The sequence below is a fragment of the Plecotus auritus genome (genome assembly GCF_963455305.1).
Source record: "Plecotus auritus genome assembly, chromosome: 12".
In the NCBI taxonomy this organism is placed as follows: Eukaryota; Metazoa; Chordata; class Mammalia; order Chiroptera; family Vespertilionidae; genus Plecotus; species Plecotus auritus.
In genome coordinates this window covers 30,753,228-30,775,795 of record NC_137778.1, presented here as the reverse complement: position 1 = coordinate 30,775,795, position 22,568 = coordinate 30,753,228, and the positions used below count along the sequence as shown (strand labels likewise).

General features: G+C 45.4%; 2 protein-coding genes across 18 annotated transcripts in view; both read left to right on the top strand.

Annotated features, from left to right (window-relative positions):
• OTUD7B (OTU deubiquitinase 7B) overlaps positions 1-7,823 on the top strand; it is a 55,296-nt gene extending 47,473 nt beyond the window's left edge. For 11 of the 17 annotated variants that reach the window (XM_080647536.1, XM_080647549.1, XM_080647538.1 and 8 more), the window contains 6 exons: positions 143-255; positions 2,329-2,456; positions 2,753-2,902; positions 3,442-3,556; positions 4,532-4,616; positions 5,831-7,818. In XM_080647536.1, the coding sequence (XP_080503662.1) occupies positions 143-255; positions 2,329-2,456; positions 2,753-2,902; positions 3,442-3,556; positions 4,532-4,616; positions 5,831-7,039 (1,800 nt within the window). In that variant the 3' untranslated portion in view covers positions 7,040-7,818. Of the gene's footprint in view, positions 1-142; positions 256-2,328; positions 2,457-2,752; positions 2,903-3,441; positions 3,557-4,531; positions 4,617-5,830 lie in introns of all 17 variants that reach the window. The other 6 variants (XM_080647550.1, XM_080647544.1, XM_080647540.1 and 3 more) reach the window with 4 other exon arrangements.
• A 5,757-nt stretch (positions 7,824-13,580) lies between these two features.
• On the top strand, positions 13,581-22,529 carry MTMR11 (myotubularin related protein 11). The gene is made up of 17 exons (XM_080648040.1): positions 13,581-13,858; positions 14,203-14,293; positions 14,717-14,838; positions 15,390-15,450; positions 15,620-15,762; positions 16,241-16,319; positions 16,431-16,566; positions 16,812-16,899; positions 17,047-17,135; positions 17,217-17,341; positions 18,030-18,096; positions 18,550-18,620; positions 19,361-19,527; positions 19,809-19,982; positions 20,605-20,787; positions 21,242-21,535; positions 21,891-22,529. The coding sequence occupies exons 1-17, from the start codon at positions 13,793-13,795 to the stop codon at positions 22,035-22,037; spliced, it is 2,103 nt and encodes a 700-aa protein (XP_080504166.1). The 5' UTR covers positions 13,581-13,792; the 3' UTR covers positions 22,038-22,529.
• Positions 22,530-22,568: the final 39 nt, after the last annotated feature.

Sequence of the window (22,568 nt, the reverse complement as noted above, 5' to 3'; positions counted from 1 at the left end):
AGACTATTCTTTCGTGGATATTGGTTTTAAAAGGGAGAATAGATTTGACTTTATAGTACAAATTATAAACCAAGTGCTAGGAGAATATTGCCTCTTGAACCTAGCCTCTAATTGCTTGACATCCCCTGCCTGTCTTTCACAGTCAGGGCTGGTATACACAGAGGATGAATGGCAGAAGGAATGGAATGAGCTGATCAAGCTTGCCTCAAGTGAACCCCGGATGCATCTAGGTACCAATGGAGCCAACTGTAGTGGGTAAGTATGGGGGAATAGGAAGTAATCTTAACTGAGTCCTCAGAGTCCAAAGAGCTCTGTGCTAAGAGGATGTTAGGAGAAAAGAGAGGAGCCATGGCAAGGGCACAGGATTGTGTAACAATGTGGTATGTTCTAGGAACTTTAGGTAGTTCAGTATTGCCAGAATATAGAATATGTGGTACAGATGATAGATGAGGCTAGGTATCCATATTATGTGTGCCATCTCAGGTTTCTCTTATACCATGCTAAGGAATTAAAATTGTGTCCTATCTAGACTTTTAGAAACTACAGGACAAATGACCCAATTTCCTCAATAAATAAATTGCAAGGAAAATAATAAGAGAGAGGAAAGGTAAGTTTAAAGACACTTAAGAGACATATCAACCAATTGGAATGTATGGACATATATAAGACAATTGGGGAAATGTGACCAATGTCTACAAGTTTGATTATTATTAACTTTTTAAAGTGTGATATTAATGGTATTGTGGATATTTTTTAAAGTTATTTTTTAGAGATAGAAACTGTAACACGGATGAAATGTATGTCTAGGATTTGCTTTAGTATAATCGGGGGGGTGGGGGGGGGCGGTGGCTAATAGGGAAATAGATAAAAGTGCAGGTGAAATGAGATTGACTCTGTGTTTATAGTTGTTGAGGCTGGGCGATGGATACATGAGAGTTTAGGATAATATTCTTTCTAGTTTAGAATGTGTTTAAAATTTTGAAATTTTATATAATAAAAAGTTAAAAATTATAACTGATCCAAACTTTATTGTGCATAAAAATAATGTGAGAAGATTGTTTAAAATGCAGATTTCAGCCCTAGTTGGTTTGGCTCAGTGGCTAGAGCGTCAGCCTTTGAACTGAAGGGTCCCGGGTTCGAGTCTAGCCAAGGGCACATGCCTGGGTTGCAGGCTTGATCTCCAGTGGGGGGTGTGCAGAAGGCAGCCAATCAATGATTCTTTCTCATCATTGATGTTTCTCTCTCTCCTTCCCTTTCCCTTCCTCTCTGAAATCAATAAAAATATATTTTAAAAAATAAAAAATAAAATGCAGATTTCAGGACTCCACCCTTGAGTGAGACTGAGGTAAGGCCCAGAAATCTGCATTTGTAGCAGGCACCCAGTGTTGAATATTGCTTTATGGGGTGGAAAGGCACTGAGTTGTGAGTGACAGGAGCAAATTTGTGAATTTAAATACACTGACAGCAGAGTGGATGATGAAGCAGAGGGAGGGAGACTAGAGGCAGTTGTAGTAATTCAAGAAAGAGAGCCATGGGTATGAACAAGAGTAGTGGATTGTAGCCCGGCTGGTGTGGCTCAGTTGATTGTGTGTCATCTCATGCACCAAACTGTCACTGGTTCGATTCCTGGTCAGGGCACATGCCCATGGAGGCAGCTGATTGATGTTTCTCGTGGATGTTTCTACCTCTCTCTTTAAAATCAATAAAAACATATTTTTTTAAAAAAGAGTAGTGGATTGCAGATAAGCCAGAGGAGACAGATGCAAGAGACACTTAAGAGATGGAATTGGCCAAGCCAGGTGATTAATTGGAGGTGAGAGAGAAAGGACAGTAAATATTTTACAGATTTCTGACTAGGCTACTAGGTATATAGTGAGGCTGTTCTCCAAGCAAGGGAACATAGGAGGAGTTTTTGTTTTTGTTGGACAGTGTGATGTGTGGATGGTTGTGGTGGGTAGAGTCAGCAGGATGAGGCTACTCAGTTGTGTATTTAACTACTTTATAAAGAGAATTGAGGAAGGTTGTTGAACAAGACAAGTATTAATAGAGGAATTCCCTTCAGATTCCTAACACTACTTTAACCATACAACCATAAAGCCTTCAAGTCTCTTTTCTTGGATTTCCCCATCTGTAAAATGGAAGTAGAAACAGCCATTGTAGCATAAAATAATCAGCTGTGTCCATGGCAGTCTTAGGATTAGAAAACCAGGAAAGGACATTCCTCTTTTTCCTTTTTGCAGAACTGGTCTTCAGGAGTCTCTTGTTTTGTTTTCTTCCCTCTCCCTTCCACTTAACCCCTTCCACTCTTTCCCCACCCTGCAACTCTAGGGTGGAAAGTTCAGAGGAGCCTGTATATGAGAGTCTAGAAGAATTCCATGTCTTTGTCCTTGCCCATGTGCTTAGGAGGCCCATAGTCGTCGTGGCAGACACCATGCTGAGGGACTCTGGGGGAGAAGGTGAGTCAGTAAACCCTCACTGCACCCTAAGCACCCACTGTTTGCAGAGTTTTGGTCTAAGCACTGGGAGGAGTGTGGGAAAGGGGATATATAGACCTTTGGGGGAAAAACAAGATGTAAATTAGAACAATGCAAAGGTCTCAAAAGATGCAAGTTGGGATTAATTGATGAGGCTTCTTGGGAAAGATTAAGCAGGGGTTGGAATGAAAGGAGGATTCAGTTGGCAGAGGGAGGAAGAGGGATTGCCCATTGGGCATGAACATAGCTTTAATAATAATCTTTGTGGTTTCCTGCAGCATTTGCCCCTATTCCCTTTGGGGGAATCTATCTGCCCCTGGAGGTCCCCGCCAGCCAGTGTCACCGCTCCCCTCTGGTGCTCGCCTATGATCAAGCCCACTTTTCTGCACTTGTGTCCATGGAGCAGAAGGAGAATGGCAAGGAACAAGGTGCTGAATGCAGTGTCTGTGTCTCTGGTGCTTTTTGATCTGCTTTATTTTCATTGGAAAAAACGAAATGAGCACATGTTGAGACTATTCTACCAAGCTGTAAGATATACCAAGGTTTTAAAATTAAACAACAAAGGTTTGGGGGAAAACACAGTAGTTTATATTTCCTGCTCCCTGAAATAAAGGGTTTATATATTAAGGCCAAAAAACCTTCCAAATGATGCTTTTCTTTATTTGTCTGAGTGACTTTCAATTCCATGAATCCACATTAACTAGCAAAAACATCATGAATGTCAGTTGACTGACAGGTGGGGATTCATGGGGATTATTGGCCTAAATTGTGTGCTGGGTATTAAGGGAAAACCAGCCCTTTAATTTTAAATGCCAGGGTAATTCACATGTAAGAAATAAGAAGTGACTACAGTTATCATACCTCCTGTAGTATAATTCAACCTCCTTTTCAGTGAAGTCGGTCTGTGTTCAGTTGCCTTCCTCTCTCCTTGGAGAGACTCCTTGATGACATGTTTTTCCCCCTCCAGCTGTGATCCCACTTACAGATTCAGAGCATAAGCTGCTGCCCTTGCACTTTGCTGTGGACCCTGGAAAGAGCTGGGAGTGGGGCAAAGATGATAGTGACAATGTCCGATTGGCCAGGTGAGACATGCCTATCCTTTTCATCTGCTTTGTAGCTGGGAGCTCTTCCACATACAGCATCTGTCTCCTGGGGACTTTTTCTCAGCTCAGAGGCAAGACAGTCACACCCTAGTTCCATATTTTTGGGACGACGGACAGGTGAAAGACAGGTTGAGCACCAGGACTTTTGCAGCATGGAACTGCTTTTTCTCCCTGTGAAAGATGGGAATCCTGGACTTGTTCTTTCCTTACATATGAAGAGTGTTCTTGCACTAATACCTCCCAGAATCCCCAAAGCAGTGATCAGAAAATCAAGATATGCAATTCACAGTTCTCCCAGACCAAGTGAGAGGGGTTTTAAATAGGTGACCAAAATAATTTGCTCTGGATTTTTGTCTCTGTGGAATTTAAACAGCAAGAAAAATATGTTCTCCCCCACTGCTTGCTCTGCCTCCCATAAGCTGGTTAGCCTTCCTCCTGCTTCCCACCACAGCTTCCTGTGAAGAGTATATGAATGTAAAAGCTCCTCCCTTACCTCTTACCCAGCCACCCAGCCCTTCCTTCTTTGGGCTCCTAAAACTGAGACCCAAACGAGAGGGTTTGATTAAAAAAACCCAGCGTTTGTGGCTTTTTAACCAAGTTCTCACCTAACTTTCAAAAGCTCCTTCTAAATATTTATAACAACGATAACAATGGCTACTGTTTAGTAAGAATTTCCTGTTTTCTAGACACTGTGCTGTGTCCTTTTAAATGCCATCTTAATCTTCATAACAACCCTACAGGATATATTACTGTCTCTTCCCATTATCGACCCCATCTGAGTTTCAGAGAAGTTGATGTGACTTGCTTGAGGTCATCAATCTTAGTAATTGGTGGAGCTATCATTCAAACCCAATTTTGAGTCCCAAGCCATGTGGCCCTCACCCAACTTATCACACTGCTTTGCATTTTATAGGTTACAGAACATTTCTAATTCCTTTTTTCTCCCTTTCACAGTGTAATACTGTCCCTGGAGGTCAAATTGCATCTGCTGCATAGCTACATGAACGTGAAGTGGATCCCAGTGTCCTCTGATGCTCAGGTGAGGACATCTCCACCGGACCCTTGTTGATCCTCATTTTCAGTGACAGGGAGAATAAGACTGGTGGTGTTCTCTTTCTGAATCTCTTCTGAGTGATGGCTTATGATTCCAAATTAGGAATAACTGGAAAATATCAAATAAGTTCCCAAAGATACTTTTTTTCTGTCTTTCTACCTGTTAGTGCCTCCCATTTTCCACATCTCCTCTCCAACCAAGCTCTGCTTTTTGATACCAAAACACATTCTTCAAGAAAAGTTTTCTGGACTTTTTGGTGAACTTGAGGTTATCACTACTTTATCCTAAGGCAGTGGTGGGCAAACTCATTAGTCAACGGAACCAAATATCAACAGTACAACGATTGAAATTTCTTTTGAGAGCCAAATTTTTTAAACTTCTTCTAACGCGACTTCTTCAAAATAGACTCGCCCAGGCCGTGGTATTTTGTGGAAGAGCCACACTCAAGGGGCCAAAGAGCCGCATGTGGCTCGTGAGCCGCAGTTTGCCGACCACTGTCCTAAGCTATCTATACATAGACCTCTGTGTTGGCACCAGAAGAGACAGAACAGCTTAAAGAGCTCCTGATCCAGAAGGTTCTGAGGATGTCATCAGTATCCATAAACAGGATCACAGGAGCAAGGGCAAATTGATGGACTCCATTGTTGAATGTCTAAAAGTTGAGAGGCTTCAGAATGGTTGCAATTGGTTGGTTGGTTGGTTGGTTGTGGTTAGACAAGACTTTCTTCGAGTTTAATTTTGGGAAGAATTTAGCATAGAGAAATTTAGAATCAAATAAAGAACGCTCCAGTATCTATAGAATATTCTGTCCTTACCCAGAGGCCATGTACTGTAGTTATTCATTGCTCTAGAAGAGTTGCAGGCTTCATTATTACAGAAGGAAGTCATTGCAGGTGGTGACATTACAGTTAGATATTAGATACATCTATCCCTTGTCTATGGGAGAGTGACTGGAACTGGGGAAGGACAATGCCCTCCTGGGTGACCCTTCCCCATCATGACAGCAGCCCTTCTCTAAAACTGGGCAGTCACTTAGGGATGGTTCATAGGGGTGTTACCACCCTTTTTCACTTGGCTAATTCCTGTAGCAATGGCTACTGGGAGCCCCATGAGACATATGGATAAACTAGGGATCCCCAGGGACCTCCCCCAACTCAGACCAATGAGATAACTGACAGTCCTGTTTTTGTCTCTTGCAGGCTCCCCTGGCCCAGCCTGAGTCCCCCACTGCTTCAGCAGGAGATGAGGCCCGGTCCACTCCTGAGTCTGGGGAATCAGACAAGGAGTCAGTTGGCAGCAGTTCCACCAGCAATGAGGGCAGCAAGCGGAAAGAAAAATCAAAACGAGATCGGGAGAAGGACAAGAAGAGGGCAGATTCTGTGGCTAACAAACTGGGTAGCTTTGGCAAAACCTTGGGAAGCAAGCTCAAGAAGAACATGGGAGGCCTGATGCACAGCAAGGGTTCTAAGCCTGGAGGGATGGGAACAGGGTCAGGAGTGAGCAGTGGCACTGAGACACTGGAGAAGAAGAAGAAAAACTCACTGAAGAGCTGGAAGGGTGGCAAAGAGGAGGCAGCTGGGGATGGGCCTGTGTCTGAAAAGCCTACATCTGAGTCTGTGGGTAATGGAGGGAGCAAGTATAGCCAGGAGGTGATGCAAAGCCTGAGCATCATGAGGATTGCAATGCAAGGGGAGGGGAAGTTTATTTTTGTTGGAACCCTGAAGATGGGTCACCGTCACCAATATCAGGAGGAGATGATCCAGCGCTACCTTTCTGATGCTGAGGAGAGATTCCTGGCAGAGCAGAAGCAGAAGGAGTCAGAGAGGAAGATCATGAATGGAGGGGTAGGGAGTGGGCCTCCTCCAGCCAAAAAGCCAGAGCCAGATGGTGGGGAGGAGCTGCTGACTGCCCCCCAAACAGAGTCCAAGGCAATGGCATTTTCTACTGGCTACCCTGGGGGCTTTACAATCCCTCGGCCTTCTGGGGGTGGAGTTCACTGCCAGGAACCCCGGAGGCAGTTGGCAGGGGGTCCATGTGGGGGTGGCCTACCACCATATGCCACCTTCCCTAGACAATGCCCTCCTGGGCGACCCTACCCCCATCAGGACAGCAGCCTTTCTCTGGAGCCAGGCAGTCACTCCCAGGATGGAGTTCATAGGGGTACATTGTTACCACCCCACTTCCGTGTGGCTGATTCCTATAGCAACGGCTACCAAGAGCCCCCTGAGCCAGATGGATGGGCTGGAGGGCCCAGGGGGCTTCCCACAACCCAGACCAAATGCAAACAACCGAACTGCAGCTTCTATGGACACCCTGAGACAAACAACTTCTGCTCCTGCTGTTATAGGGAAGAACTGAGGAGGAAGGAACGGGAACTGGGTGGGGAGCTGCTCGTGCACAGGTTCTGAATGAGGGGACCTTGGAGGGCAAGGGGGTAAACCAAGAAAGTTAAGCTCAACTAATTGGCTCATCAAGACCCAGCCCCCATGTTGATGGGGCAAATGCAGTAATGTTTGTGGGAGCCTGGCGAGAAACTTTTAAGTGTGTGTGTGCTGGAGAGTTGCCAGGCTGGCAAGAGCAGGTCAGGGCTGACGGTGCCTCAAGGGCTGTACTAGTCCTTTGCAGATCTTGATTGATGGGACTGAGGAGGTACAAAGGAGAAAGATGATGATTCTGTCTCATAACCCCTTGGGTCCATGAAAGCAGTAGGGGCAGGTTTGGTATGTGGGGATGGGGAGATGGTTAGCCATCTGGGAAAGGAGAAGGCAAAGGTGGTTCTCAGTCAATAAAAGGAAAAAAAAAACAGACCAAAGTTCTTTTAGGTTGAAAAAAAGCGCATGGTGGTGGAATTGGGAGTGTGGAGAGAAACTGGGAAATTAAGACAAATTGGCCATTGATTTGAATTAAGATAGAAACTAGGGTTGGATAAATTCTTCCTCCTGAAGAATCTGGAAAGACAGGGCAGTAATGTGTGCTCATGGATGCCTATTAGGAGGGAGGTAGTTTGAAATGGGTTTGTTGAGATGGGAAGGGACAAACTTAAAAGGGGAAGCCTTTTCCTCTTAAGTTTTATTTCCTTCTAAACACCATCTGTCATCTGTTCTAGTTTGAGAGGAGGTTGTTGATTGCCCCCTATCTTTTCCTCATCCTTTTTGAGGGCTGAACTCAGCTAAATTAAGAAGGTTGTGATTTAAAAAAAAAAAAAAAAAAGACTTTAATTTTATTTTTTAAAAAAAGTTCCCTCGGGGAAGGGAAGAGAGTGATGAGAAGAGCAGCTGTGTGTGTTGAATTTTCTCCAGGTGAACTGGTACAGAGGTGATCTTTTTTTAACTACTTAGCAATAACCACATATTGGAGTTTGAGTGTGCCTTGGGAGGGGTGGGAGAAGGATAGACCTTTGGCCAGACTGTTTCAAACAAAACCAAAAACCTAAATAGAGCACTACCATCCTCTGCTGCTGCATTTCTGTAGAAAGCAACTTATTTTTTTGACTTCTTTTTTTTAAGGAAAAGAAACAAAAGATCCCAGCAAGCAAAAACATTTTTTAAAATATTTTTTTTCCTATTTAAGTGATTCTTTCTCCTTTCCTCTCTGTTTTTGGAGAATGAACTTAACATCCCGGCTTCTTTTGTTAAGCCATAGCTGACCTTAATCTGTGGTTAGTTTATTAAAATAATAAAATACTTTGTAAGAAGAGATATTTTTTATAATAGGACTGATGTTGAAACATGGAATAGAGGCTGGAGAAATTTATAAAAAGTTAGAGAAATCTATTTTAGTGAACTGTAACCACAGATCACAGATTACTCCCAATGAGATGATCTGTCTTTGGAGTTCCTCCTTTCCCTGACCCTACCCTTTTCCCCGGGGGGTGGGAGTGGGCCTGTGGACGCAGTGTGGGGGAGCTCCTTTGCATTTTGCACAAAGCACAAGTCTGGACAGCCTATGCTCTGGCCAGCACCATTTTTTAAGAGCTTTAAACCAGAGGACCTATCCTAGGCCATTTTCCTTTTACTTTTCTTTTTCTGGGAAAACTTCAACTATGCAATTGTATACACTCCTGGGTACATACTAAGAAGGGGAATAAGTGTACTTAAGTGTCCAGGTGTTAACTGGGCTATTTTTCTGTATTTGGATTTCTCTTTGGAAGTATGTACTCATAACCCACCCCATGGAATGTAATCCCCACATTTGATCTGAAGCAAACACAGCCTGGGTGTGTATGGGGGGCGGGGAGGGGGGGTTCGTGTTTGCCATATGTTGCTTCTGCCCAATCAGGAAGGTTGTCTTGCTTTGTTACCCCTTGGTAACAAAGCCACTAAGACTGTCCTCTTTATTGGAACTGCTCACATTTTAGAAAGGTTCCTTCCTCAAACTTGAAAGTCACTTATTTTCCAAATCTGATACTGTTGATTTTACCATTTCCTATGGCTATGAATTCTTAAGCTTTTATTTGAAAATAGACTGGTTTTAAGGAAGCAATGAAGTCAAAGGAGTTAGGTTCCAAAGGAGGGTATGTATATATTCAGGGCAGGGCTGGGACTAGTAAGAGACAAGCACTCCTCTCAGGTACAAAACTGAAGAGGGTACCGAAAAACTCAATAATCAAGATAATGTTTTAATGCAATATTTTTAAAAATCGATGCAAAAAAACCCATAATGAACAAAATGTCAAAATATTAAAGACCGGATTCAACAGGACTGGGATTAGAGAGAGGGAAGTAAAGCTGAAATGAGCAAGTATAGGGTTGAATCCTGTCTTTATTTAAAACTGATAATTTGTTCATTGTGGTGGTGGTTTTTTTTACATTAGTTTTGATTTTCAAAAAATACTGCATTAAAATAGTGTCTTGGTTACTGGGTTTTGGGGCACCACTTAAGTTTTGTGCCCCAAATGAGTGCCTTGCTCACCTCACCCTGTTTCTGGGGTTAGAACAACACTAGTGAGACTACCACCTCATGGGCTTCCATCCCCTAACATGCACCCGAACAACAGGTGGCTCAAACTCACACCTTGAATTTGCACAACTCACTTAGCTTTCTCATAGGTGTCCATCTATATCATAGGATTCTGGCCTGGACCAATAGGAGTGGAAACAGACCAGAGGTTTCCCTAGATAATAAAGCCAGGAAAGTTTTGATTCTCCACTGGACTGCTGTGTTTGGATTTGTTCTGTTATTAGTTCTAGGTAATACTTTTTGTTTTTAAAAACAGAGGACAAATGAACAAAAATGGAAACCTTATGTCGTTTGTTTTTCTTTTGATTTATAAATTAACCAATACCAATTTCTTCTGACTTCTTTTCAATAAAAAAGATGGAAATTCGGGGGAGGGGAGTGGCCTAGGGGTGAGTTTGGTAAAATAGGGCTTTATGTAGGCCTTACAGCTTTTTTGTTGTTGTTAATCCTCACCTGAGTATATTTTTTCTGTTGATTTTTATTTTTTAAAAATATATTTTTATTGGTTTCAGAGAGGAAGGGAGAGGGAGAGAGAGAGAGAAACATCAATGATGAGAAATAATCATTGATTGGCTGTCTCCTGCATGCCCCCTACTGGGGATCAAGCCCGAAACCCAGGCATGTGCCGTTGACTGGAATCGAACCCGGGATCCTTCAGTCTGCAGGCCGATGCTCTATTCACTGAGCCAAACCAGCTAAGGCTGTTCCGTTGGTTTTTAGAGAGTGTGGAAATACCGATGTTGGAGAGACACATCAATCGGTTGCCTCCTGCTGCGGGATCGTACCTGCAACCCAGGTACATGCCCTTGACAGGGAATCAGGGATCGAACCTGAGACCCTTCCGAGAGCAGGCCAGCGCTCTAACCAATGAGCAACACCGGCCAGGGCAGCCCTATAGTTTTTTATTAAGAAACATTTTTCTTAATTTGGGTAGGTAATTATTTATTGAGACATTAAATAAACCTCTCCGTTCTAAGGACGAGGGACCCTGAGTCAATGGATGTTTTTCTATGGGGATGAGTAGGGTTTGTTTTGCTTTATTCTTTGAGGGAATTGTGTGGGGTGGGGGAGTGAAGGAATAATGCCTAGGAAATGAATTTGGGTTGGTTTATGGTATTTTGGGAAGATGAGGGGGTGGAAGAGGCAAGCCCATGCAATTACTGTACTGGGAGAAAGGAAGAGAGTGGTACATGATGTGCACTCAAACTGAGCAAAAATTCCTTAGTTAAGGAGACGTCTGTGGGTGAAGGGGGTAAGCAGACCCCCATAACCCTAGCTGAGGGATGATGTCTCTCAGTCTTAAATAAGTGCACTTAGTTCCTTTAATTCAGGGTGTTGGGGTACCTATTGAAGTTTTTTATTGGAAAGGGGAGATTTTCCCCTTTTGATTTAAGATAGTGCTACCCCTCCACCCTAATACACTCCAGCCCTGATGGAACAAGTATACTATAAGATAAGCCTCGAAAATCTCAATCTGTGCTGGTTTTATTGAGGGTTACAAGATTTAACCAATAGTTTTCGTCACATACTGGATTCTATCGAAGATTATATATAAAATATATAAATTTTAAGAAATTCAATCTCATTCTGGAGTGGGGATGGTGTTAAACAGTGCTGTACAGGCCTGGAGGCAAGTACCCTCCCTCTTGCAGTTTCTTCTCAGGCAAAACTAAAGCTCACAGACCAATAAAACAAAAATTAGCAATGACTTTGTATTGTATATTTGGGAGGGGATACTGAGCCAAAAAGAATGGGGCTGGTTCTGAATGACTTGAGAACCTAGCTTTTACCATTCTTAATCCTTTCTAAACAGCCATGTGTCCAAGGTTCCAGTCACGTCTTTTTCTTTCCCAATAAAGAAGCTTCAGAAATGATTGTCCCTGAGTTACTTGGAGACCTTGGACTCTGTCCTCTTTCTCCAAGAATCAGTGCCCCAGACACATAACCACAGCTGAGAAGACAGAAATAGAAGCCCCTTCCTGGCCTGGAATCATCTGCACCCTAGATTTTTCTAGTTTCCTTTTCCCTCCAGGCCCTTTAACTGTAGATTCAGTGAGTCATACAAGCATTCTGTCTCACTTTGTAGATACCCAGTCTACAAATCACAGGGTGTTTTGCCCCATGTACTAAGTTGATGAACAAAATATTTATTATGAAGTCTCCCGTGTAGACACACTCCATGGCACCTCACTCCACCTGGTGAGTAAGGGGCTTTAGAAGAGAGGGAAGCTGGCTAATAGAGCAGAACTGACCGAAGTGGGGGTTGGGAGGACTATGGCTTCTTTCTGTGTTTATAACTGGATCTGTGACTCATCTTATGAGTCACTCAGCTCCTCCTTCAGCTGCCCCTCCTGGCAGCCTTCACTCGTAGCACAAACCTACAACCAGATCAGGATTCTGAAAATGGAAAAATCTGATACAGTTCCACCCTTCCTTTCGTCCACTAAGCCTCCACTGGGAGTGTGTGGGGTGGTGAGAGGTGGTTCTGCTGTTAATTACCCCTCATCTGCTGCCCTCATTGCATTCCTGGTTGGGGACTAATCCAAGTCACCCTCCCCCAACTTTCCCCCAATCTCCTGATGTTTTTCTCTGTATTCCTCTGCTGTTCCTTACCTCAAAGTATTAAAGAATAGAATGAGGCTCTTGAATGAAGGGTGGTGGGAGAAGGAAAGCGGATATTTTAAAACTGTGGTACACACCTCTTATTGCAACAGACCTTGGGAAGTATTTTCTTCCCCAGAGATTGAAGCCCATGGTGGGGGTGGGGATGCTTAGTAGCTTTTAGGACCTTGAGAATCAGGTATCCCTCTTTGTTCCAGATTGACACCCTGTCTCACAATATGTATTTTCACTATTTCCACAGTTGCAGCCAGACAGGGAACTTGTAAAGCTGAGGCCGGAAGGGTGTGTGTGCTGGGGGTTGGAGAGAATAAAGTGACACTGGGCCCCCACCTACGGATTGCTGCCTCTGTACAGACTCAAAGTCAATAAAACAGCAGCTCATTAACTCTGACTTTGTATTTTATTTCCTGTCCTTTTCACATCTAAATATTCATACCCCAGTCCCCTCACCTGCAGCCCTGCAGTTCCTTTACTTCCTTCCAGTGCCCTTCCTCTACCTTTGCTTCTTGGGTTGCCAGGGGGTAGGGAGGAGGAATGGGATTGTTGAACTGAACAGAGGTTTCCAGCCCTCAGCTTTCAGAATCCTGGACATGAATTATTAATTTGGAGATCTGGTGTCTGGACTGGAGGGAGGGGTCATGTACCTGGGGTGGGCTCCAGTTTCTAATTGGCTGGGGTGGTGTGTGTGTGCGGGTATGTGTGCATGTGTGTGTCTGATGGATTAAGTTGGTGAGATCTTTTCCTTGGGCCTCCCATTTCCACCCCAGAACTTGCACATAAACATATCTGTACTTGTGTCTGCATCCTGGAGAGATTTCAATTTCTCGCCTTTTCCACTGCACTGTGCATATGAGGTATGTTTCATGCTCTCTGGAGAAGGATGGACAAAAACACTAACTCATCCCCACCCCTAATTCTTGGGTCTCCCCAGGCAAAACGACCCTGAGGTCCAATTTCCATTTACTTCTCAACCCCTTTTGGTAGTTCTGTCTGGAGAGGCTGTAAGAAGGCCTTAACTATTTTTGTGTTCCTCCCACTTCCTCCACCCCCGCCCCTTTTAAGATATAAAAAAACGGAGCTTCTCAGGGAAGCCATCACTCAGTCTAGAGAAGTGGTCCAAATTGTTCCAGTTTAATATTCGGTATTACTGCTCCCCTCAAACAATCTCCAATTCTCATGAACAAGAAGTGAATAGGAGTTGGGAGTAAGTGTAAAGAAGGAAATCTGGGTACTTTTCCCCGGTTCCCCATGGATTCCTCACCCTTCCCAGGCTCCTCCAATTCCTCTCCACTTTCCCAAAATTGTGTGTATGCTCCTTTAAGGGGCTGGGCATCTCTCCCGCCCTCTCCAGAGTCGACTGAAGTTTCCGAGGAGCCTCCTCTAGCTGGACACAGCTTTCAAAGACCCCAAATCGTGCTCCATGCATCTCAAATGTTCCTTTGCCCTGACTATTCCCTTGCCCGGATCCCATCCCTGACTTCCCTCCTCTCAGCTACAAGATCCAGCCTCTCCCCAAGGGGCTTGAGCATCCTTGAAGTTTCCCACCTTTAACTGCTCCGTCCCCGGATGGAGCCGGAGAAATGTGGTGGGGGGGCCGGGGCCAGAGTTTCAACATCGCCCCCCAGAAGGAAGAGCCAGAGATGGGGGTAAGGAGAGGAAAGTTGGGCTTGGGGGAGGGGTTGGTCGGTCAGAGGGTGTGAGTAGGGAGGATGTGGAAATAGAAGAAAAGGATCTAGAGCAGGAGGAGGGTGTGTCTCATATTCTCCGGCTGATGGAGCTTGGCCTGTCTTTTTCAGTCTCAAGTTCATCGTCTCATTATCCATTAACCAGCCCCTCCCTTCACTGTCTGCCAGCCCAGGTCCTGAGCTCCCCACAGCCACTGATCTCAGTTTCCCCTGAGTCTGAGTGTAGGCCTCTAAACGTGGCTGCTGAGTTAATCCAAGACCCCAGGGTTGGAGAGGCCTGGGGAATAACGCTACACCCTTCACAGCTCTCTGGACCACAGTCTGTCCAGGGGAGTGGGATGCCAGAGCCCAGGAGTCCTCAACTTGGCAGTTGCCTGGCCTCTGGATGCCTCCCAGGTAATAATGTCCTTTCAGTACTTCTGATCTTCAGAAACGACTTCAAATTTCATCCTACTCAAATCTTGCTTCATACCTTCACTAAGGGTACCTTCATATTCCTTTCCTGGCTCAAAGTGCTGCTTCTGCTTGAGGCTTGTTCTCTGAACAGAACTGTCTTGGACCTTGATGACCCCTCCATTTTCTTGACCCTGTTACCCCTTTTCTCATTTACTTATTCAATAAATATTTAAGTGCCTACTATGTGCCAGGCACTGTTCTAGACTCTAGAGTAAAAGATTACAAATTCTCTCCTCATAACCTTTCATTCTTAGGAGTTAGAGGAGGATCTTAATCTTTCCTCTTTAGATCCTCCTGTCTCAGAGGAGTGGTTGTACACATGTGGGCAACACTGGAATGGTCATAACCTGGCTTCTCCTGTAGGGGAGCAGATCCTAGCATGGGCCCCAGGGGTGCGGAAGGGGCTGGAACCTGAATTGCCTGGAACCCTGATCTGCACCAACTTGAGGGTCACCTTCCAGCCCTGTGGATGGCAGCGGCGTCAGGTGAGATGGTTAGGCCAATGGAAATGACAGCTGGCGGGAACAGGTAGCAGAGTCTAGAAGGATTTAGACAAAGATTACAGGAAGTGTGAGAGTTATTTTTTTTTTTGAATTTTTTTTCTTTTTTGTTAATCCTCATCTGAGGATATTTTTTCCATTGATTTTTAGAGAAAGTGGAAGGGAGGGAGTGGGAGAGAGATTGAGAGAAAGGGGGGCAGGGATAGAGATAGAGAAAGAGAGAGAGGGAGAGAGACAGACAAACAGACTGATACAGTCAGACATCGACTGGTTGTCTCTACGTGCGCCCTGACCAGGGTGGGGATTGAACCTGCAACCCAGGTTATGTGCCTTGACTGGGAATCGAACCCTGAGACCCTTTAGTGTTTGGGTTAGTGTTCTAACTACTAAGCAACACCAGCTAGAGAGTTATTCTTAAAGGCTGTCTTTGGAATGCATCAGGGATAATCAATGGGATCTCTTCTAGAAAGGTGAGGGGCTACCGAGATAGGAGGTGAGATTTCAGATGTCTTTAGCATGTCATGTGCTTCCTCTAGGAGACTCCCCTAAGCAGTGATTATGATTTTTCCCTGGTCAACATTGGGCAATTAGAGGCTGGTAAGTGTGAGGGGGCTGGTAAAAGGGCTCACTGGGGGTGTTGGCTACCCTACTCAATCCTTCCTCTATTCTTAGAGGACAGCCAGGGATGCAGTGGGATGTGCATGAAGAGTTCCTCCTAGAGGGACCCTGATCCATGGCTACACTGCTCTCTAATTCTTGACTTCAGTGAGTAGCCTGTCTCGAGTCCAACTCCACCGTCCAGGGTCCCTGCTTAAATTTATCCCTGAGGAGATCCTGATTCACGGCCGAGACTTCCGGCTGCTCAGAGTTGGTTTTGAGGCTGGAGGACTAGAGCCTCAGGCCTTTCAGGTAAGAGGCTCCCAACTTAAGAACCCCTCCTTCCCTGAGAACCTTGGGGTCCTTTCCCTGGCAATTCCCAGTACAAATCCTTATTTCCCAGGATCCCTCTCTTCATTCGCTCTGCCTCTTTCCTCAAGGAGTGGCTAAAAGGCTGGGATAAATGGTAGTATAATGAGAATACTGGGCCTGAATTCTAGCCTGCCTCTGCCAATTATCAGGAGTATGAATGACTGTGGGCAAGTGTTTTCCTTTGAAAAACAGGGAGGGTTGGAGGAGAATATTCCTAATTCCTTCCAGAATTACCATTCTGTGATTCTGTGATTCTAGGTGTATTTTTCTTGACCCCAGTCCCCATAACCTGTAGAAGCTCCCTTCATTAGGGATTGTGTTCATTGTTCTCTATTGGTGGCAAAGGCAGTGAAGCAACACACCCCATTTCCTTTTCACTTCAGTCTGAGCCAAAAGGATGATGTACTTTCCTCCACAGGTGACCATGGCCATTGTCCAAGCCAGAGCTCAGAGCAGTCAAACCCAACAGTACTCAGGCATAACACTGAGCAAGGCTGGTGAGTGAGGGTGCTTTGGGATAAGGAAAAGTCTGAAAAATGAGAGACTGGTTGAAGACAAAAAGCTGAGAAGCTGTCTTCTTTCTCTTCTGTGCCTCACTCCTGCCCTAGGCCAAAGTTCTGGCTCCAGAAAATCACCTATTCCCCTCTTGGAGACATCAGAAGACTGGGAGACTGAGAGGAAAAAGCAGGGGGCCAAAGGCTGGCGGGTTAGTCTTGTCAATGAGAGATTCGACGTAGCCACCAGGTGATCCCCCAGTCCACCCCAATTGCTGTAGCCTTCCTTACCGTCCCACAGTTCTCTGACTCTTAAGCTATGCTTCCCACACACTCCAGCTTCCTAGGACAGACACAAAGCTATCCCCCTTACCTCCTAGATTTCTAAATCTGAGATTACTTGGAATGATCACCTCCTAAGCACCTTCCTTGTAAACACGGGTTTGCGTTATGAGGTCACTGAGCCAAGATGTGACATAACTCTCAATTTCACAGCCTCCCCCGTTACTTCTGGGTCCCTAACCGAACTCTGGACAGTGAGGTCAGGAGAGCATTTGGCCACTTTCATCAGGGCCGTGGACCGGTCAGTGCGAGGGGTGGGGATTAGAGGGTTATGGGAGGTCAGGGGTCATTGTGAAGGGAGGGGATCCCTGTGAGGTCAGTGTGGGGGCAAGGGTAGGGTGGGGCTAAGAGTTTCTCCCACAGTGATTCTCCTCTCACCCATTTGAAGCGCCTGTCCTGGCATCACCCTGGGGGTAGTGATCTTCTCCGCTGTGGAGGTTTCTACACAGCCAGTGACCCTAACAAGGAGGATATCAGGTGAGGGAAGTCTTCTGAGAATTAAAGGTTAGGTGTTCAGAGCAGACTCCTTCCCTTACTTTCTGACTCTCTCTCCTCCAGAGCAGTGGAGTCTATGCTCCAGGCTGGGCATTCTGACGTTGTCCTGGTCGACACTATGGATGAGCTGCCTAGTCTTGCAGATGTCCAACTTGCCCATTTGAGGCTGAGGGCCCTCTGTCTGCCTGGTAAGAATAACCTGTAACCCCTTATTAGGTCTGCTGACCCTAACCTGGCTTTCCATTTGCCTGATATAGATGAGCAACCAACCCTTTAGCCCAATAAGCCTTAGTTTTCTACTTAACTCTCCATCGCCCACATACTCATTTCCTGCCTTCCAGACCCCAATGTATTCTTATTGTTAACAGCTTTATTGAGATACTAGAGGGCCGATGCACAGAAATTCGTGCAAGAGTAGGCCTTCCTTCCCCTGGCTACCAGCACCAGCTTCCCTCCAGCACCTGGGACCCGGGCTTCCCTCCTCCGGCTGCCCACAGGCACCTGGGACCTTGGCTGGCTTCCCTTGGGCCCTGGCTTGGTCAGGAAGGACGTCCAGAATGACGTCTGGAACACATCCGGTCTAATTAGCATATTACCCTTTTATTATTATAGATATTATAGATAATCTACATAGCATAAAAATCATCCTTCATCCATAAGTATATAATTCAATGAATTTACAATTTTGTACAAACATTACCACAATTTAACTTTTGAAACCTCATGACCATTTATATAGTTACTTTTCATTCCTATCCCCAGTCCAAGGCAACCACTACCCAACTTATTTTTAACCCTTCAGGCTATAGACCCTGAATCCTGAATCCCGAGTTCTTCTGATCTCTTTGCCCTTCTGACCCCTCTACTATCCATCAGATTCATCTGTATCTGAGGATAAATGGCTCTCAGCCCTGGAAGGAACACGATGGTTGGACTATGTCAGGTACTCCCTCTTTTTCTAAAAATGACTTAAAACTCAACCCTCCTCAAACTTCTGTTAACTTGGATTCCTAAGTGGCCTTCCATTAATTTTTCGCCTTGGTTTCCCAAGAAGGCTGTTATTTCATGCTCCTTAGAAGGAGAAGGCAGGATTTTGGAGTTGGCCTCTATTCTATCCCAGTGGTCAGCAAACCACGGCTCGCGAGCCACATGCGGCTCTTTGGCCCCTTGAGTATGGCTCTTCCACAAAATACCACAGCCTGGGCAAGTCTATTTTGAAGAAGTGGCGTTGGAAGAAGTTTAAGTTTAAAAAATTTGGCTCTCAAAAGAAATTTCAATCGTTGTACTGTTGATATTTGGCTCTGCTGACTAATGAGTTTGCTGACCACTGTTCTATCCCATGACCCCTCACTCCTCTTTTCCAGGCTTATTCTTCCCTCCTCTTCCTCACCTCCAGGTCTTGCCTTCGAAAGGCCAGTGACATCTCAGTCTTAGTGACATCTAGAGTTCGCTCTGTAGTACTTCAAGGTGAGTTTCTTGGGTCAACTCACTTCATTACTTGAGTTTTTCCTTTATCCACCCAACTGGATTGGGCTCAAGGAGTGAAATCTGTAAGGCAGGGGTGGGGAATCTTTTTTTTTCTGCCAAGGGCCATTTGGATATTTATAATATAATTCTCAGGCCATACAAAATTATCAACTTAAAAATTAGCCTGCTATATTTGTTCAAACATTTAACTCACCCCTAGTGCCTTGGCAGGGCCAGACCAAATGATTTCATGGACCTTATATGGCCCACAGGCCAGACATTCCCCACCCGTTATAAAGCTTGTCCCCTTCTAGTGCTGGCATCCTCTTCTCCCTTTACTAGGAACTACCCATGAGCTCTAATTCATCCTTTAGTGCTATCTCTGCCTCCCTACCACAGCTGTGGTCCCTAACAGAAGGATTCTCTGCCCTCTGTTCCTATTCTTCCAATATGGATAGGGATTGGGGTTGGGATGGGAAGGACAATGTGGAAGCCGATTTGAGATTTATAATGCTGCCCCATACATGTGAGGCTGGGTATTTCTATCCAGGTGGAGTCTATGAAGTGAATCATTCAAGGTCTTTGTTTTTTCTTTATTTCTATGTGCCCTCTCAATTCTACCTACCCCAAACTTTTCCCCTCTGTGCTTCTCACTTCTTGCCATGTTTTCTTTTCTCATTCTCTTCTGCCCTAGTTTCTTGGCCCCTCCTTCTTTATCCCTTCTCCCTCTTTACCACCAGAGCGCGGTGATCGTGATTTCAATGGCCTCCTCTCTTCACTGGTCCAGCTGCTTTCAGCCCCTGAAGCCCGAACACTGCTTGGCTTCCAATCACTAGTGCAGCGAGAGTGGGTGGCAGCTGGACATCCCTTCCTGACCCGACTTGGGGTAACTGGGGTCAGTGAAAAGGTGAGAACATTTTGTGAGGGTATTGGGATGTATTACTTAAAAAGAGGATCAGAAAATTATATAGTATAATCCACTGGATGTGAATAAGGTCTGAAGGGTCATGAGGTTAGGCTGAGTTTGAAAGGAGAACCCAGATGAGTGAGGGACCACACTCCCTATTATGCTCACCTCCATTTCCTGATCTCCATAGTAGCCCCCGTTCCCTGTGTCCCTCTCATTTGTCATCTTCCCCTTTTAGCTTCCTATAGTCCCTTCCATCATCTTAATTTACCTTTTTTCAGGCCCCAGTGTTTCTCCTCTTCCTTGATTGCGTCTGGCAGCTCCTCCAGCAGTTTCCAGCTGAGTTTGAATTCTCCGAGTTTTTCCTTCTTGCTCTTCATGACAGTGTCAGGGTTCCTGACACACTTACATTCTTGAGAGACAATCCCTGGGAGCGTGGAAAGCAGAGTAGACAGGTCAGTGACTTCCATTTTTCACTTGTCTTCCACATTCCCCCACCCCGCATTGAGAAGTACTTCCCAAAGTTTAGTCTTGATTATGAAAAGTGAGGTCTATGGGTGAGAAAGGGGGAGATTGGTGCTATCTCTCAGGACTGGACTTTCACCCTACATATGATTCCTGGAGTAAGAGATGAGCATTTCACAATCTCTCTCTAGACCTGTGAGAAGGGTTATATATATACTAGAGGCCCTGTGCACAGATTCGTGCACCAGCAGGGTCTCTCAGCTTGGCCTGTGGGGATCAGGTCAAAACCGCCAGTCCGACATCCCCCGAGGGGTCCCGGATTGCAAGAGGGCGCAGGCCAGGCCGAGGGACCCTACCGGTGCACGAATCCATGCACAGGGCCTCTAGTATGCATGTAAGATCTTTGGTTAATCTCTTCCCGCCCTCCCCCCTTCCTCTTCCCTCTGAGATTCATCAGTCTGTTCCATGTTTCCATGCCTGTGCATTGAGCGTCCGCCCCCTGGTGGTCAGTGTGTGTCATAGCTACCGGTCGAAAGGTCGGTTGGCTTAGGCTTTTATATCTATAGATTTTTTTCTTTGTTTAACCATCTTTTTTTGTTTTCCCCTGTACAGGTCAACTCCTATACACAAGTCTATACCCCAGGGTACTCCCACCCACCCGATGGGAACTCTATTAACTCACAGCTCTCTGTCTGGGACTGGGATTTACGCTACAGCAATGAACAGATACTACAATTCCATAATCCTGGCTATGACCCAGAACACTACCAAGATTCCTGGCTCCCTAGACAGCAGGTGATGTGTCTGAACTCCCTAAAATCTCTTGACTTTCTCACAGGCTCATCCTACTAGATGCGGGGGGGGGGGGGGGGTAAGGGGGAGGAGTGGAATGATACAGTGTCTAAGTTCCCCAGGGAAAGCTACTCTACTCCTCTTCTACAACTGTCACTTATTGTTCCTGACTGTCCCCAGGAAGACAGAAATCCTAGAATAGCAGTGGGCATCCTTTTGGTCCTCCTCATCTTCTGTCTCACACATACATTTTATAAGTTTCCCTAAAATCAACTTAAATCAGTCCTGAGGCCTATTTTGAAACCTAATGAAGAGGAAAAATAGAGTTCTCAGTGGGAGGCTTGTAGTTCCACCACCAGTGCAGTGAGTAGCAGCTGGACATTCCTTCCTGACCCAATTTGGGAAACTGGGTTCATCTGGTTTCTAGGTCACCAGTTGATTTTCCTTTCCCCTTTAGCCAAGCTTCATGGTTCCTGGACCTCCCAGTTCTGTGTGGCTCTTCTCTAGAGGGGCTTTGACTGCCCTGAATCAGCTCTGTCCTTGGCGGGACAGTCCTTCCCTGCTGACAGTCTCTTCACGTTGGCTCCCTCGACCTGCTATCTCTTCAGAAAGTCTAGCTGATCAAGAGTGGGGGCTCCCCTCACATTGGGGAGCTTGCCCTTTACCTGCAGGGCTGCTGCTGCCTGGGTATTTGGGACCCCAGATCAGGCTCTGGAGACGCTGCTACCTAAGGGGAAGGCCTGAGGTCCAGGTGAGAAGAGAAGACAGGGATTGGGAGTGGGAGAAGGGTTTGACTGCTGAACCAGATGTTCTAGGAGAAACAAGATGTTTTAGGAGAAACCAGATGTTTGCAGGAGCTGGAAAAGCAAGAGGCTGGGGAAACTGGGAAGTGAAGAACCATTCATGTTGGTATCAAAGTGGATAGATAGGTTTGGGAGTATGGGTGGGTGGAGAAAACTGCTTGTGGCTCAGATCAAGTGGAACCTAGGGCATAGTTGGAGGGGGAAAGAGAATTAAAGATGCCAGAAGTAGTGGACAGATTTCAGAAGCAGAGAGCTAGAGCTGCAATAATACTGTTCCTCTACTTCTCTTCACTCCCTTCCCAGATGGGCCTCTCAGCTCCCACCATCACTGGCCTCCAGGATGAGCTATCCCGTCTTCAGGAGCTATTAAAGAAATGGACTCCAAGAGTATCTCCTGAGGATCACTCCAAGAAGAGAGATCCAAATCCCATTCTCTCCCAATCCTGTTGAAATTGCTGGCTTTCTTATGGGCAGGGTAAAAGGTGGTCTGGGGTGAGAGAGGGTTCTGTCTAATTCTTTCGGCTTTTCTCATCTGGTCTTGCTGCCTCAACTTTCACATTCCAGCCCTCAAACAAGATTCCTGACTTGATTTTCCATTGCAGATGGGTGGTGCTACCTACAACTCTTGCTCTGTCCTATTTAGTTCCTCAAGACTGTACATAGTGTATTGTGATTTGAACAATTAAGAAACAAAAACAATCCAAAATATGATCACCTGTTTTTTTCAGGGAAATTCCATCCCTTTTGGATATCCAACTAATTTTGAGTTCAGACCTCATTTTCACCTCCTTTTGCTGCTTCTTTAATTCCAATTTCTACTTCTTCCCTTAGAGCTTCCTATGGGCATGGGGTGGATATGAAAGACACCGTCTCTTCCAAGTGTATATTTTTGTAGCGAATTTCTATTTAAGGGGTTCATTAAAGCACAGTATTTATACTTGTTGCTGGCATTGTTTCTTGTGTCTGAATAAAGGATCCTAG